Source organism: Phascolarctos cinereus, unplaced genomic scaffold (assembly GCF_003287225.1).
Source record: "Phascolarctos cinereus isolate Bilbo 61053 unplaced genomic scaffold, phaCin_HiC Scaffold_1;HRSCAF=81, whole genome shotgun sequence".
NCBI lineage: Eukaryota > Metazoa > Chordata > Mammalia > Diprotodontia > Phascolarctidae > Phascolarctos > Phascolarctos cinereus.
Genome location: NW_027555514.1, coordinates 153,861,151 through 153,879,001, shown reverse-complemented (window position 1 = coordinate 153,879,001; position 17,851 = coordinate 153,861,151). Strand labels below are relative to the sequence as shown.

General features: G+C 35.9%; 1 protein-coding gene across 1 annotated transcript in view; it reads left to right on the top strand.

Annotated features, from left to right (window-relative positions):
• Nucleotides 1–17,851, top strand: part of SEMA3E (semaphorin 3E) — a 345,931-nt gene that overhangs the window by 174,550 nt on the left and 153,530 nt on the right. The window contains exon 2 of the mRNA XM_020999789.2: nt 9,256–9,416. Within this exon, the coding sequence (XP_020855448.1) occupies nt 9,256–9,416 (161 nt within the window). The remainder of the gene's footprint in view (nt 1–9,255; nt 9,417–17,851) is intronic.

The window sequence follows — 17,851 nt, the reverse complement described above, 5'->3', positions numbered from 1 at the left end:
AAAATAAAAGAACCGACTGCAAGAGTAAATGATTAAATCCTCAGTGCATATCTTCATTGGCCACTAATAATTAGTTTACACAGTAGCAATAATAGCAAATTCCTTCTTTAGAAAAATTCTGGACCAGCTTTTGTTGGTGCAAATCAGTTTATTCTTATGCCTACCACACTCATCCTTTCTCTTCCTTAACTATTCTCCCTTCCCTCTCCCCACATCCCCTCCCTCCAACCAAGGAAGAAGTGATGAGCAAGCTTGTTTTAGATAGAGTCAGCAAGATCCATTATTAGGATTGTATTTTCCGGAGATTACCTGGGATTAGATTTTCTTTTGTCCTATTGCTCCTGTCTGTTTCCTGGTCCCTTTCATCCAGCCAGCCTGAAACTCTGAAAAGGAAAGAGGAAGTAAGTAACATTGCTCAGGTTGTATATAGAGTAGACATCAGGCTCCAAGAGATTCCCTGGTTTGTGATTTGGAGCTAAGAGCATTTAGGAGTGATTTAAAGTGCTGCTCTGAGACAGAGTGGTGTGAGGGTGGTTGGAGGTAGCTGCATAAACTATGAAAGAGAAAATTCTCTCTCTTTGCCTTTTGGATAAAGCAAGAACTAGTTAGTTCTTGTTGGTCTGCATCTAGAGAAATGAAAACTTCCTAGATTTCTACATAATCTGCCATGTAAGAAAATAATTAATAAAAAAAAGCTTTCCAAGACAAAGCAAAATAGAAAGTTCCTCAATTACCTGAATCATTCTAGGAAACCTATTTTGAGCTTTTCAGAAGAAAAATTAATTCATATTAACCTGAAATATCCTGTTTCACTGAGCAAACACTCTATTTGCTTAACGAAATTTCTTCTACTTGTGTAGAGCAGGTAGAGGTAGAAAACCTCCTTTTTCAATTTCATATTTTCATTACTTAAAACACAAATCTCACGATTTTTCCTAGAATTGTTATTGCCACAGTTTCTAAAAAAAAAATTCATTTATGCAAACATTAATTAAATGGCAACCATGTATATGACAAGGTTTCTTAAACATAATAATTTCCTTTCAACAAACATTTAATGTCAACTGTATATGTGTATGTAGGTTCTATGTACTGAAAATACCAGAGAGAACCACAACAGAGTCATAGCCCTCAAGAAGCCTACATTCTAAAAGAGAATATCAGACATAAAGAAGCATCATGGGAGGTAGAATGTGATAAAAGCAAAAGTCTAGCCACTGTTAAGAGAAATTACAGGAAAGAGATCACTTTCGACTGTAGAGATTGTTAAGAGAAATTGCAAGAAAGAGATCACTTTTGACTCTAGCCAGTGTTAGGAGAAATTGCAGGCAAGAGATCCCTTTCAGTTTGGAGGAATTGAAGAGAGCTTCTGGGAGAGGAGGCACCTGAGCTGGACCTTGAAGGAAGAGGAAGTTTTTAACAAGTAGGAATGTGGCAAGAGGGTTATTCCTTCCATGAATGGTAGACAGCCTACATGAATTGCACAGAGGTAGGAACCTCTTATTCCCAGAAAGCACTTTTAGATTTTTTTTAATATTATTTTGAAGTTTTTTAGGAGTTAGTTTAAAACCAACTGTGTGCCCTGCTTCTCCCAATTTGCACTCAGCTAATTAGTCATCCTTCAAAGCAAATTTAAGTCTTACCTCTTTAGTGAAGACCTTTTGACCACATTGGCACAATTATTTTTTTTCTTTTCTAAATGCATTTAATGTTGTCTGTACTGCCTTGTGTTGCTACTTACTTATTAACTATTTTATGCCTTGGCTCTACAATTAGATTGTAAATTCCTTGAAGGCAGAAATATGTTTTCTTTCCACAATACTGGGCACAAGGTAGTACTTAATAAATATTTATTAAATTCATTTAAAGATTAAGAACATGCAGAAAAAAATTGTGAAAAAATACAGTGAGGAGATTTGGCTAATGGCATAATTTGGAATTGACAATTTTTTCAGCAGTTGCTATTGGACGACTGTGATACAGGATTAGTGAATTATCCAGCATGCTTAACTTTTTCCTCATAGTAAAATTTAAAAGCAGCCCATAATCTAATGTTTGAATTTTGTGAGTATAAAGTAAACATAGAAGATTTTGGGAACTGTTCCCAGGAGTAATGAGTCAAATATGAAATAAAAATCACTGTTTTATTGCTTCAAAAATATTCACAGCCCTGGGCAGGTTTTGTCTCTGTCTGTCTCTTTCCACAATATAAATTTCTCAGTATTTTCTCATGTTTCTGAAATAAAATATTTTTGAAGATATGTTTAAATTCTCTTCATATAGTGAGCATTGTGCGTGTGTATATGAATATATGTAAGGGGAGAAAATGCATTTTGTTTGTAGCAGAAAGAATAGTGGACCAGAAAGCAGAACTATGTTCATATAATTTAAAACTATTTAATTAAGTTCAACTCCTAAAATCTGTTTTCAAATTATGCCTCTGATACTTAGTTGTATGATCCTGGGAAAGTTATTTTACTTCTGTGGCCTACAGGCAATGCTAGAACTAACCTACCAAGTCACAGACCAGTTGTGATCTGCTTTGGTGGAATGAGTTTTCATACCTGGAATTTCTTCATGACCAAATCATGCCATCACCTGTCTTGTAGTGGTGTCATTTAGCTCTCACTCCCACCCTGCATTTCTCTCTCTGATATATATATGCATTTATTTTATATTTATATAAACATCAATGGGATGTCCCAGTGAAGACTCCTCAGTGTAATTAAGGTTTGGATAAGGCTGAGTGGGAAGAGGGGTCCTGTGAAGACTTCTTAGAAGAATATATAGAAATTATATTAGACTCAAGGCAGGCATAGCAGCCTGACAGGCCCAAGTTTCAGTTTACTAGAAATCACCTGAGTTATGGGAGTCCAGTCCCAAGTATCCCCCCCCTTTTTAGGCCATTGTTATATCAGTAGTTAAAGTTTGCCAAGCCTGAAACTCCTGAAGAAGCTCCCCCGTATCTTGTTGTACCTGTTGCTATATTTCAGTCATGGTGACCTGGCTATACAGAACAGTGTCTAGCTTGACTATACATCTTTAATTGCTTCTTTGGTATTACCTCAGCAAACTAAGGGACTAAATACAGACATGTATTTTGTTCTCTTTGTTTTGTTTTCTGTTTCCATAGATTGTGAGCCAAAACATTGGCCAGTTGGTGGGAGGGGGGATTTAGCCATTAGGGTTATTTAATCTAGTTCTTAGCTCCTGTACTCTGTTTTCCGTCATCAGAGCATTCTGGTGGAAGGACACCCTATTCTTGAGAATAGTAAATAAATTAACTTTCTGTTTCTCCTTGGATACCTCTGTGTTTTTTTTTAGATTGAGTGGCATCCCACACATACATACATACATACATACATACATACATACATACATGCACTATCCAAGGGTGAGGAACCTGTGGCTTCAATGCTACATGTGGCCTTCTAGGTCCTTAAGTGTGGCCCTTTGACTGACTCCGCTTGAGGACCTAGAGGACCACATGCAGCCTCGAGGCCGCACATTCCCCACCCCCACCTCCCCCTGCACTATACCTATATCCCTAATGAGAGGGCAGCCAACATAGCAAAAATTAGGATCTTTAGTTGGTGCAAGGAATTGCAATTGGGGTTCCATGCGGCAGCAAGTGCTGGGGACTGGTCATGGGGTTCATATAAAGTGTTTGGGGCTGAGGGAGACAGACAATAAAGGCTGGTTCTGGTTGGGTTGGGACATTCTGTGGTTTCACTTGGTAAATTGTTTTGCGTAGCTGCTGAAAGTCTATGAAAGTTTGGGATTAGGGAGGGGAGAGTTTAGGACATTTATAAAATTCTCAGATGCTGGGAGTGATTAGGTCTGGTCAGCCTCAAGCAATTCATGGATCCAGGAATGGGGACAAGGTCAGCTTCAGACCACTGTGTTTGACACATATAATGGGTGTCCCCAAAATCTTGGTGAATCTTCAAATTTTAATAGACTAAAACTTTCCTAAGTCTTTTCGGACACCCTGGAAATACCAATATACATTCAAAAATAGAGAAAGAAATGCAAGCATACATATCACATATGTGTATTCTGTATTCTAGTTGGGTCCGAAGGCTGTTACATAGAATTTATAATGTACAATATCCCATATGTCTACATTATAATAAAAATGTAGCACAAGTTTTAGCGTTGTAAAGCACCTTAGAGATCATTTACTTTACTCGTATGTTTTATATGTGAGAAAATTTTAGCCCAGAGAATTTGAGTCATTCCCACACACATTTATTGGGGATGCCCTGGCCTGTAACAGAGCTGTGAGTACAGAGCTGTTTATCTGTATTGGTGAGACAATATAGTGTAGTAAATAGAGAGCTATCTCCCAAAATAGCATGATCTCAGTTCAGGTTCTACCTTTGACACATTGTATGACCTTGTGGAAGTCACTTAACCTCTCAGTAGTCTAAGGCTTCTCAAAATGTAATGCACAGACAACTGGTGTCCCCAAGGATCCTTTGGGAGGAGGTCTATGGAGTCAAAACTATTTTTATGATAACATTAAGATGTTATTTCCCTATCAATATGTCCCCTTTTCCAACTACATGTCTGTGTGAGGCTGGGTTTTCTTTGTATTAGTCATAAAAAACAGTATGTACAAGCAGACATGAGAAACCAGTTGTCTTCTCTTAAGTCAAACATTAAAGAAGTTTGCATCTTAATATAGGTCTAATCCCTATTCCTATTCAATATCATAACCTTACGCTAGGGATGGTATAGGGGTGGATAAGGGGATTTGTCACATGAAGTTTGAATTGGGCTGCACTTGAGGACCTAAAGGGCCACATGTTGTCTTGAGGCTGCAGATTTCCCACCAGTGGTATAGGGGGTGCTGGCACTTCAATCAAACCATAGATATTGATAGACAAGGCTATAGAAAGATAAGAAGAGACAGTGTGTGTGAATCTCTACGTGTGCCTTTGTGTGCAAATCTCTATGTGTGCCTGTGTGTGCATGTGTATGTGTGATATTGAATTAAGAAAACTCTTAGTTAAATTTTTGGTGTTATTGGAAGCCTATAATTTAATTATTTGGCAGGCAAAGTTCTGGGCCAGTCGTAGGCAAAATTGTGAAGCACATGTTTTTGTTTTGTTTTCCTCTCAAGCTCTTATTCATTAAATTATAGAACGTTGGAGTGGAAAGGGATTTTGGAAATCATTCTCCACAAAGCTGCCATAATGATATTCCTAAAGCATAGGTCTAACCATGTTACTTGGCTGCTCAGGAAGCTTCAGGATCTCCTTATCAGATCTACGATAAAATAGGATCAAGAATTATAGTTGTAAAGAACCTCAAATGTCATCTTAACCAAGCACCTCATTTTACAGATGTGGAAATATATACCCAGATAGGTGAAACAACTTGCCCAAAATGACAAGAACTGGGATCTGAACCAATCCACTGCATCATTGCTCCTTTATTTGGCCTCTAAAGCCCTTTACAATCTGGTTTCAACCTACTTTTCTAGTCATATTTTTTTTGTGTGTGTGTGTGTGTAATACTACGCTGCTGACCTCTGCTATCTCCCCTAACTGGAATGGTATCCCTTTTCATCTTGGCCTCTTGGCATTACTAGCTTACTTCAGGACTCAGCTCAAAGTCCATTTCCTACTGTTAGGCCTTTTTGTTTGCCATCAATTACTGATCTTCTTTTACACAAATAAATGAATAAACTAATGAATGAATAAGCAGATAAACAAATAGGTAAAGTAATTAGGAAATTAATAAGTTAAAGTTGTCCTGCAATCACAGAGGCCCAGAAAATTTCAATGATTTTCTTAAATTTACACAACTAATAAATAGCAAAACTCTGACTAGAGACTGGCTTTCCTCAGTTTCATTCTTTCCGTTGTCTTTTTCCATGAACTTTTTCCCACTCTGGCATCCAGTGTTTTCTTGCCTTCTTTCTCTTTATCAAAATTTATTCTCAAAGCCTCCATTCATATTAATGTATTAAATGACTGGTGATAATTTAGTGTTAGATGTATCTCAGTCGCGAGACTGATTGAAGCATTATGGCAATGGAGTTTCAGATATCAATCAGAAGGTTGGGGAAGTCATGGATAAAGGATAACTATATCCACAAAGTAGCCTTAGTGTTAGGTTGAAGATTGACATTCTTGGGAGAAAGCCTGGTGATATGGTGGACAGAATGCTAGATTTGTTGACTGAAAAACCTGAGTTCTAGGGGCAGCTAGGTGGTGCAATGGATAGAGTACCAAGAGTCCTGGAGCACCCGAGTTCAAATGTGACCTCAGATACATAACACTCACTAGCTGTGTGACTCTGGGCAAGTTACTTAACCCCAATTGCCTCACCAAAAACAAATTAAAAAAAAAACCCAAACTTGAGTTCTAATTCTTTCTTACACTTGTTACCTGTGTAATCCTAGACAAATCACTTTGACTCTTCTCAGCCTTGGTTACTTCATCTTTAAAATGACAGCTATAAAAACATCTACCTCTCAAGTGTTTTTGTGAGAATAATCAGAATTAATATATAAAGCACTAAAGATAATAATCCAGTATTTATATAGCTCTTTAAGTTTTACAAAGCACTTTACAAATATTATCTTATTTGGTTCTCACAACAATCCTTTGAGGTAGGTGTTATATCCCTGTTTTACTGATGAGGAAACTGAGCAAGTCAGTGATTTACCTAGGGTCACATAGCTAGAAAGTGTCTAGGTAGGATTTGAACTCAGGTCTTTGTGACTCTGGGCTCAGTGCTCTATCCGTTGAACCACTCGTTATTACTGTTGGTGCTTCCCGCCAGCTGCTCTGCTTTGATTTGACTCCTTGAACACCATGTTTTCCTCAGAATAAGCTCCTCACCAGAAGTCTCATTGTCATGGAGACTGCTTCAGCTTTGGTAATTCATTATCTGCTCTATCCCAGCAGTTGCCTTTCCCTTCTGGTGGAGGGCTGAAGGTCAGAACAAAAAAACCCTCCCAAAGCTACTTTATAGTGCACTCAGAATTCCAGCCAGCTGTCTGCTAGGTTTTGACTGTGTAGTCTTTCTCCATTAGATTGTAAACCACACAAGGGCAGGAAGGAGCTCCTTCTTCCTCTTATTTGTATCCCTAGAGCTTAGTAAAGAACTTCGCCCATAGTAGGTGCTTAATAAATATTTATTTACTATTGACTGTTATTGTTGTTCCTGGATCTGAAGTGACTGACAAAGCAAGACAAAGAAAAAAAAAATGAAGATAAGCAGTCTGGGAATCCACTTTATATTATGGGCCTCAGTTTCCTTCTCACTAGTCACTCAATTTTATTTTCTCTTCAACCTTGATTTGTCTTCTTCATATGTCTTAGATTTGTTTTGATATGTTTGCTTTTGTTAATTTTCAGAGAACATGCAGACTATGAAGTGCCAATAAAGAGGGAAATCAGGAGGAAAAAGAGAACAAATTAAGTGAAAAGGGAAAGAAACAGAGAAATCTTATGCAGAGAGAATGGAGAAACCTAAGAAAGTAAAAAAAAAGCCTTGTTTGAATAATAATTATTATAGCTAGCACTTATGTAGCACTTTAAAGTTTGTAGAGTGCTTTATATCAGTCACCTCATTTGATCTGCATAACAATCCTGGGAGGGAGGTTCGTTTATTATAATTTTTACAAGTAAGGAAACCAGGGCCAAGAGAGGTTAAATGACATACCCAGGGTCACACAACTAACTAAGCAAGCCAGGGAGGCCTAATTTAAACTCAGGCAGATCTTTCTGATTCCACGCCTCTCAGAGTATCCACTTTTAGTCTTGGCTGTGCCCTGAAATTATAAAAGAGTATATTTTCTATGCTAAGAGCAAATGTTTTAATTGTTTATTTTATCTGAATTTTATTGTCTTAGTAAACATTTCATAAGGAATATGGCATATGGTAAAAAGTGCTCAATTTGGAATCAGCAGACTTATGTTTAAGTCCTGGGTCTTCTGCTTAATGCCTGTGTGACTTTGGGCAATTCACTGAATCCCCCTGGGCCTCAGTTTCCTTTTCTGTAAGATAAGGAGATTGGGCAAGATGACCTTTAAGATTCCTATCAGCTCTAAATCTAATGAACCTTAACAAAATGTCCAATAAATGTGACTTACGCTATTTTGTCAGCATAAGTAATCACCACCTTCCGATTTGACAGCTTGGAAAAATCACCTACTTGCTGAGATTTCTTTGTCCTGGGGCTGGGGAAAAAAAGTCTTTTGTACCCTCTCTCAAAAACTGCATAAGCTCTTCGGCCTCATTCCTCACCCTCTTTAAATGCTGAGGCAGTACAATAGAAACTAGAAGCTTAAAAAAAAAGTAGCTGTGACAAAAACAACAAAAGCCTTGGCTTTAGAAATGAACTGCTTTGTGATAACATTTCAAAAATGGTCAAAGGTCCCTTTACCTAGTTGTTTAGAGTCACAATGTTAATTAATATATGTCATACACATACACATAAAACACATGTTCATACACACACATATACACATGTGTACACACACACATTCATAACTATTTTGTAGGCACTGTTCCAGGTACCCAATCCACTACTAACACTAACCAGAGTTGAACACAATCATCAGGGGGGTAGAAAATAGATATCCTTCCCCTTCTTTTTTACTGGTGATTAACATACTGAACTTTACCTCATTGTATTAGCAGTTCTGATGGTTTCCAGACTTAGGACAATCTGAATGTAAATTTGGTTTTCAGAACAATAATTTAGAGGCTTTTTCAGAATTGTTTTTCATCTGGAGCTAAATGGGCACCTCTTTGGAGAGGTCTGCCAGGAGTTGGAGTTTCTGGCTGGCAAGTGAGGAAACTAGAGAATGATTTTCCCATTCATTTGTGTTCCTGTTTCGTTTACAGTAATGGCTATAACAAAGGATTCACCACTTTTCTCTGGTTGTAAACAAAGACTTTTTCTCACTCACCTTAAAATCTAAATGAACAAGTTTTGTTCTCTTTTTCTTTATTGTACATGTTCGAAATTATTCCCAGGTGTGATGTGTATTTAAATTAATAAATTATATATATGTTGATAGATAGATATTTTAAATTTGTAACCTAAAGGATAGATATCTATACTTATATCTATATCTCATCTATGTCTACATCTCTTTGTCAAAAGAAAATTTTACGAACCAAGTTCCTTGAATGTGAAAAACAAAACCCTTAAAATAAATGAATAAACATGGGACATGCTTTTTTTTTTCTTTTGTATTTATCATAAATATCCTGGTTGTATTTCAGAGCTCTGGGATTTAAATAGGACATCAATCTTTCATAGTCCTTTTGGATTTCTCGACCTCCATGTGATGTTGCTGGATGAATACCAAGAACGACTGTTTGTGGGAGGCAGGGATCTGGTGTATTCCCTCAACCTGGATCGAGTCAGTGAAGGCTATAGAGAGGTATGGCAATATCAAGCTCTATTTTTAGAGGAAAAAAAGTGCATGAGTTTATTTTGTTTTCTGTCAGGTAGCTGGGTGGTAGGTGGATAGAATGCTGGATTTGGAGCCAGGAAGAGCTGAGTTCAGATACAGCTTCAGACACTTACTAGCTATGTGGCCTAAGCAGGTCACTTAACCTGTTTGCCTCAGTTTCCTCATCTGTAAAATAAGGATAATATCATCTACCTTCTAGCACTATTGTAAGGATCCAACGACACGTTTCTTTTTTTAATAGATAAATAGTATTTAATTTTTTCCAATTACACATAAAGATAGTTTTCAACATTCATTTTTATAAGATTTTGAGTTCCAAATTTTTCTCTCTTCCTCCCTTCCCTTCCCTTTCCCCAAGATGGCAAGCAATCTGATATAGGTTATACATGTCCAGTCATGTTAAACATAATTCCACGTTAGTCATGTTGTGAAAGAAAAGGGAAAAGCCATGAGAAAGAAAAAGGAAAAAAAAAACAAGAAAAAGTAAAAATAGTATGCTTCAATCTGTATTCAGACTACGTAATTCTTTCTCTGGATGTGGATAACATTTCCCATCATGACTCTTTTGGAATTGCTTGCATCATTGTATTGCTGAGAAGAGCTGTGTGTTACTGTATACAATGTTCCCTGGTTCTGGTCACTTTACTCAACATCGGTTCACATAAGTCTTACCAGGTTTTTCTGAAATCCACCTGTTCAACTTTTCTTATAGCACAGTAGCATTCCATTGCATTCATATACCACAACTTGTCTGGCCATTCCCCAGTTGGTGGACATGCCCTTAATTTCCAGTTCTTTGCCACCACAAAAAGAGCCGCTATAAATATTTTTGTACACAATGGTCCTTTTCCTTTTTTACGATCCAGATTAGGTATTTCTAAAGCACTTGGCAAACCTTAAAGCACTATATTCATGCTAACTCTTAGTATTATTCTTTTGTCATCTTTTTGCTATTTGGGAAATAATTATTTTATGAAATAAACGCTGTTAGCCAACAATAATCAACATTTAAAATGATTTGGGAAAACATGTCAAATGCATTTTCAGCAAATCCTTGCCCCATCTGTATCCCCAGCAGTCTTCTAACTCCTGCATTTGGCATTCTCTTTGTATGACATCCCTCCTTATTACCACACCCTCTGTCCTGAGACCTATGTGTAGAACATGCTGAATTATTATCAGCCTCATTGGATTTTTTCAATGTCAATAGATGGTTTAATGACATCTAAAGAAATGTGGATATGTGACCTCAGCATTAACCCTGTATCAATGCCTGCCTTACATTAGTTAGTCTCTGGACGGACTTGGAAGATTTGAATCCTAAATTAAAATTGGTAAAGGGCTCAGGGAACTGACAACAAAATACAACAATTTTATGAGAAAGACTGTTAACAGTCAGGAAAATGTTAGTCAAAAAATTATTCATTTAAATTTTAATTTATGAAATAAAATAAGCATTCCCACAACATAGTATATTAAAATTGATTGCATAATAAATTGTATATTTATTATGTACAACTTGCTATCCCTTTCACATATATAATAAGGTTATTATGTAAATTCCTTTTTTCCCTTTTTTCTTCCCTCCCCTCCACCCTAGAGATGGCTACCATTAGACACACACACACATACATGTATATACATATACATGTGTGTGTACTTAAAATCATTCTATACATACTTCTATTTGTTAGTTCTTTCTCTGTATGCAGATAGTGTCTTTCTTCATATGTCCTTCATAGTTAATTTAGGTATTTATAATAGTCAAAATGATTTATTTGCTCAAAATTGTCCTTCAAGCAATATTGCTATTACTGTATACAGTATTCTCTTGACTTTGCTCATTTTGCTCTTTGTTATTTCACGTAACTTTTTCTAAGATAATTGAACTTATCATTTCTTATGGCACAGCAGTATTTCATCACAATCATTTACCACAACTAATAGATTATATCTACACTTACAGAGTGTAGAATTGAACTGAAAAATCTTGAAAATGTATGCCACAAAAGCACTTTGCTATATAATATGGAGATAAGTTGAGTGATTTTTTTTTTTCGGTTATATGTTGCATCCTCATCTATAATTATCCATTTCATTTTTTAGCATCTCCAGTCTCTCTCTCTCTCTCAGTAGCTTCTCTCAATGGCTAGTACAAGTTAAAATTCATCTAACCTGTCACATCTATTTAGCCACAGACCATGTGTCATATCCCATTCAGTCATTTACCAGGAAACTAGAGTCTATCCAATGTGACCATGTTACTATCTTTCCTACTCCTATCTCCTCTCCCTCCCCAACTACTTTTTACTTCTTACTCTATGAACAGGAATCATTTTAATGATACCATTGGTGGAATTAAAAAAAAAGTATTACAAACAATAGCCCTATGGCTGCATTTACAATCCCTGTAACTCAAGGACCAAAACCACTTTCTCGACCCTTTATGCATATTGTATCTTCCTATTAGAATGTAAATTTCTTGAATTCAGTGGAGTTGTTTTATTTTTATATTTCATTCTAGCACCCAGGAGAATGTGTTGTATAGTCAACAATTAATTTTTTTTTAATTCCTGAATTTACATCTTCCCTCAAACATGTTCATATCTCTTCTATTGTTAAAGAAAAAAAACCCACTCATTATAATCAAAACCCAAACTCTTTATTTATTCTTTTCCCCACAAAGTTTCTTGAGTGTTCTATTGATATGTACAGCTTACATTTCTCCATATCCATTCCCTTTTTAGTCCCTGCAATCAAGCTTCCACCTCTACTTCTCAAGTGAAACTGCTTTCTTAAAGATATTTATAAATCCCTTCTAACCTAATTCAATTGCTTTTCCACCATCTTCTTTGATATCTCTGAGGTATTAAATATTAGGCCACACATCCTTGAAATTACCTCTCTCTCTCTCTCTCTCTCTCTCTCTCTCTCTCTCTCTCTCTCTCTCTCTCTCTCTCTCTCTCTCTCTCTTCTCCTCCCCTTCTCCCTCCCTTTTTCTCCTTCCCTCCCTCCATCTCCTCCTTTTTTACATTGTCTTCTATCTCTGGGATTCATTCTTTTCAGAAATCTTACTCTAACCTTAATTGTGAATCTTTCAAAGAACTCTCCTTCATTCATCTGCTCATCACTTTTTACACTTAGACCTTTGATAAACTTATCCACTATCATGTTTTCAGCCATCCCCCCTATGTTAATGCCTCCCGTGTCAACATTTCCAACCTGAACTCTTACGTCTGCCCATCACATGTTTTTGAATTATCTCATGTACATCCCAGTTGGAAAGTTTGTTGCTACTACAAACTAAATGTGTTTAAAATAGAACTCTTGGTAACTCCCTACTAGCACCCCTTTCCAACTATTATAGTTTATGTCACTGGTATCATAATTCCCCTAGAATCATTGAATCTCTGAATTAGAAGAAATCTCAGAAGCCATCTAGTTCAACCTAACCATGAGCATGAATTCTCTCTATGACATCCTTGATAGTCATCAAGAATTTCCACTAAGACCTCTAGTTAGAGGAACACATAACCTCCTGTCAAAAACCCTTAATTCTCCCCATCAATAGAATGTAGACTCTTTTAAGGCACAGACTGTGCTGTTTTTAAACCTTTATATCTCCCATATATATCACAGGGTCTTTCACATACTAGGTGCTGAATTTGAAATTGAAATTGAAAAGCATTGTATGTTGTTGAAAGAATATAATTTTTTTGCTTAAAAAGAAAATTTTGACATTAGAAAATTTTCTACTTCTTGATAACTTGATTATTTCCAGCAATATAACTATTGATTTCTAGTTGAGTACTTTTCTTCCCTGTGCAAATTAGGAAGCTCATGATAGCTTGTACTTTTATATTTACTTAGATAAATGACTTCTGTAAACAGCTTTCTTGCAAAATTATTCAAGTTCACAGAGTTAATGTGAGAATTCTTTGAATTGTAGATATTTTTTTCAAAAGGATGTACATGAAATTATTCTTTAGTTCCATTACTTAAGTGGACCTGAGATTTCATTAAAATAAATATTCTTTTAATTTGTGCGAATAGCATCCCATTGGTGCCTCATCTTGCATGACACTTGTTCATGTTCTCTCATAGAGCCTCCTGAGAACATATGTCCAATGTGCTAAAATCCCATCTCCTGGTCTTTTAATAGGGTCTTTTGTATCATAATACCATTGAGAAATAGGGTATCATTATAGTACTTAGGTTGCCTTCACTCTTTTGAACATATTCCATATCTGTCATTATTCAAACTCCTTTGTTTTAATAATGAATTATAACTTTTAAGTTTCAATAAAAATGTTCGAAAATTGTTGTGAGTAGAAAACAGTTTTCCATATGCTTCTTTTATTATAATTGTTTTTATACCTTTCATAATTTCAAAAAATTTTCTACGAAGGGCTACACAATTGTATTAAGTTATTGGAGCAAGAGCAGATTCCCTAAAAGGTCAGCAGGTTCCCAACGGGGGAGGCAGAGTTTTCTTTATACTATTTAAGCAAATTCCTTTCTGTTTCATAACTAGAGGGATTTGTCTTGGCTTTAAATCTGAACAACATGAAGTTAATCTGTGTACATGCATAAAATGAATTAGTCATAAGTGTTTATACAGTGAATTGAGTGATTTATAGAAAATGTAAGTAGATTGAATATAGTAAGAATATTCTTGAGAAAAGTAGCAAAATGGCTTTAAAATACATTTAGATTTCAAAGAGTATATATAGCTGAAAATGAAGTATGCCTAACTCACCTAGTGATTGTTTTGAAGGTTTTCTGTTGTGAGCTTTCACTCTCTTGTGAAAAATGTATATCTTTCAACTAATCCTTAAAACAAAACAAAAATTAAATAGAACATCATTCTTGGCTTTCAATATATTTAAAGAATAGGACACAACACTGTCTATTGAATTGAAGGTTTTACCTCTTCTTTCTCAAAATAATTGCATGAATAAATGAACTTTTCAAAAGTTACTTACTAAAAAGTATTACAACAAATAAGACAGACAATGGGGAGGAAAAAAAAGGATTAATATATTTTAAAAAGTAAATGTGCATGTACATGGTATCTGAATTTGTGATGTCATCAGGCTATGGAACTCCCACTGTGGAAACCCTTCCATTGAAGGAGACTGGCAAATAACCCATAATTTATACCCATAAAGCATATCCTGTGGCACAAAGATATTAAATGTCTTGCTCATGACAATAATACTGCTAGGGTGTGTCAGAGCCATATCTCAACCTAGATCTTCCTGATTTTAAGGCTGGCACTTTACCCCACCACCCTATTTTGAGTCTCAAAATAGCAAAAAAATTAAAAAGTGATCAAATCACATTATGCTACAATTCTTGTTTCTGTGCCTTCTCACAATCCATTCATGGATTGCACTCCATCATCATCTCTACCTCATAGAATATCTTCCCTGCCTTCACAGCTCAGCTTATGATATCTCCTACTGGAAATGTATCATGATTCCCCCAATTGCTATTAGTCCTTACCCCAGAAATGACTTTGTATATATTTTTTATTTAGTTTTCTATGTATAGGTTCTTCCCTCCCCAAAAGAATGTAAGCTTCTTGAAGGCAGAGACTGTTTAGTTGTTGTCTGTGTGTTTCCAAGACCTAGTACAATACCTGATGCATAGGAGGCACTTACTAAATTTTTTTTCAATTGAATTGAATTGAATAAGAATCACACAATGACATATCAGATACGGATTGAAACCTTTTCCTGAAATCTTTTATGGCTTTGTTTTCTAGACTGTTTTTATCATCTTCTCTTTTAAAGCCCCTTGCTCCCTTACTCCATGTTTTCTTCAGCTTTACTTTGGAAGGCAATGGATATAGTGGGTTTTTGTTTTGTTTTTGTTTTTATTTCTTGCTATGACAGATAATATTCTAATGTTCTCTCATAAATAATAGAAACAAAAAGAAAAAAAATCATTTACATTCATAGTATAACAAAAGACCTGGAGAAGTTCCTCCAAGAAGATATGGCCTGCCTCTGGAGGATTTTAAGGATATGATCAAGAATCACATAGAAGGATAAATTTTGATAGAATGGAGTACCTCTATTGAGGAGATCATCAATATCCATTAAAGAACTGAAATATAAGTACAAAAGAACATGTGTCTTGGATAGGACCAGTGTTTTCTGGACATAGTTTCTCTGACTTCCTCCCTCATTCAACCTGACTAGCCACAGACTCCATGACACATATTTCAGGACTGGGACTATAAAAGATCCCAGCCATGTGCACTCAGGGCCTCTCACACTCAGTGGATCCTGAGAACATGGAAATAGACATATTCGATGCCTTTCCAGACAGAGGGCAGGAGGCATATCCAGAGAAGTTAGTGCCTCTGAATTATTGCTTTTTGTCCTTTCTGTGTTTGGACAAAGTAAACCTACTTTGTTCAATGACTCATGTCATATCATCCCAGTCTAAACTAAGGGGACATTTGGGGTTAGAGACAGATTTGAGTTCCCAATCCAACTTATCTGTTTTCTAGCTTTGGGACCTTGAGTATCATCTACTTAGCTAAGTTTCCTCATCTATAAAATGGGGATAATGATCCTTGTAGGATTATCTATCCAATAAAGTTATTGTGTAGAGTGTGATAAAAAAAAAACTGTAAAGGCCTCCACAATGTACTTTCTCTGTGAACCAAAATTGGTCCTTATTCCATTCCTTCTACATTATGAAAATTCTAGAGTGAGGCTAAGGGATACAGCAGGTCTATCTTTGAGTTTGAAAAAGAAATAGCCAGTGTTCATCTTCTTTTCCATAGTTCCCAACTATAAAATTTTTTGTCACAATTACCTTCAGGAGGTTCCTGGTTTCAGCACCCAGATTTTATTTCCTAGAAACAGGAGCTCCACTCGAATTTCATCCACTCTGGGAATTCGTTTTTAATACTAGAGTGTGGCCTATAAAATAGATTTGTAAAATGTTCTCAGTGTATCTGAAAATTCAGTGAAACCATAATCTAGGGGTAGAGCTTAACCACATGGAGCTGATGGCAACATTTTTTTAAAATGAGACATACTTCAATAATAATAACTGATTATAGTTACAAAATCCCTTTGATCCTCACAACAATCTGTGAAGTAGGCATCATAAGTATTAATTTGTTGTTGTTCAGTTGTTTTCAGTTGTGTTTGATTTTTTGTGGCCTCATTTGGGGTTTTCTTGGCAAAGATACTGGAGTGGTTTGTCATTTCCTTCTCCAGCTCATTTTACAGATGAGGAAACTGAGGCAAATAAGGTTAAGTGACTTGTCAAGGGTCACACAGCTGATAAGTGTCTGAGATTGGGTTTGAAGCCAGGAAGATGAATCTTCCTGACTTCAGGCCCAGCACCACCTAGCTGCCTATAAGTATTGATACGGATGAGGAAACTGAGGTTCTGAAAGCTTAAAAGACTTGCCTAATTGCACAGTTAAGAAAAGTCATTATTTGTAGTTAAGCCTAGAATTTTTTTTTAAAAATTCTGAATCTAATTCTCATTTATTACATCACATTCTATAGATATCTCCTCAAAGAGAACAATAAAAATGTCCATCTACAGAGTATCTATTTGCAAATGAGTGAAAAACATCGTTGGTCACCAAAAAGTCAGGCATTTTTCTAGATTAATTTCAAGTTGTTTTCCAGAACAATTGGGACAACTCATAAGCTGCACCACTTTTAGCTCTCAGTTTTGAGGGTGTGAGGTGAATCTTCAGAGTTGTTTTCTTTTGCTTTTCCTTTATTACTGAATTAGGGTCTGTTTTCATGTGGTCACTAACAGTTTGTAATTTGTCTTTTGACAACAGGAAAATGATGAGCTTGAATTTAGTATGCAAATGTCAATCAGCCTAGGATCCTCTCTCAATCAAAAATCATTTTGGGGGAGAAGAACCATTTTATCATAGTATTTTAAATACAAATATCTATATCATATCATGTCTACTTTCTAAATCTTTCACATACCAATACAAATGTGTGTATATAAAATATTTGAACATATACCCGATTCACTGTTGTTCCTGTGACTTGCTAATTAGAATAAGCAAGTCTATCAGTAATATATGTATATAAGGGCATATGTGTGTGTGTGTGTGTGTGTGTGTGTGTGTCTGTGTCTTTGTGTATCTACACACACATATACACACACATTAGAAAACAGGACAAGGAACAAAAATGTTTCTAGGTTTTAGAAATTGAATGATGATTTAGCAAACAAAGCTAGAGAAGAGAAATCATACAAATGGAAGCATAACGCAGAGATAGCAAGCAGGATTGTGGACACCAAATGACAAGAAAGAATCCAGGAAAGAGGGGGAGCAAAAGCTGCAGAGATGATAAGGAGAAAGCCTAAGAAAAGATCATTAAATATAGTAGTTAAGA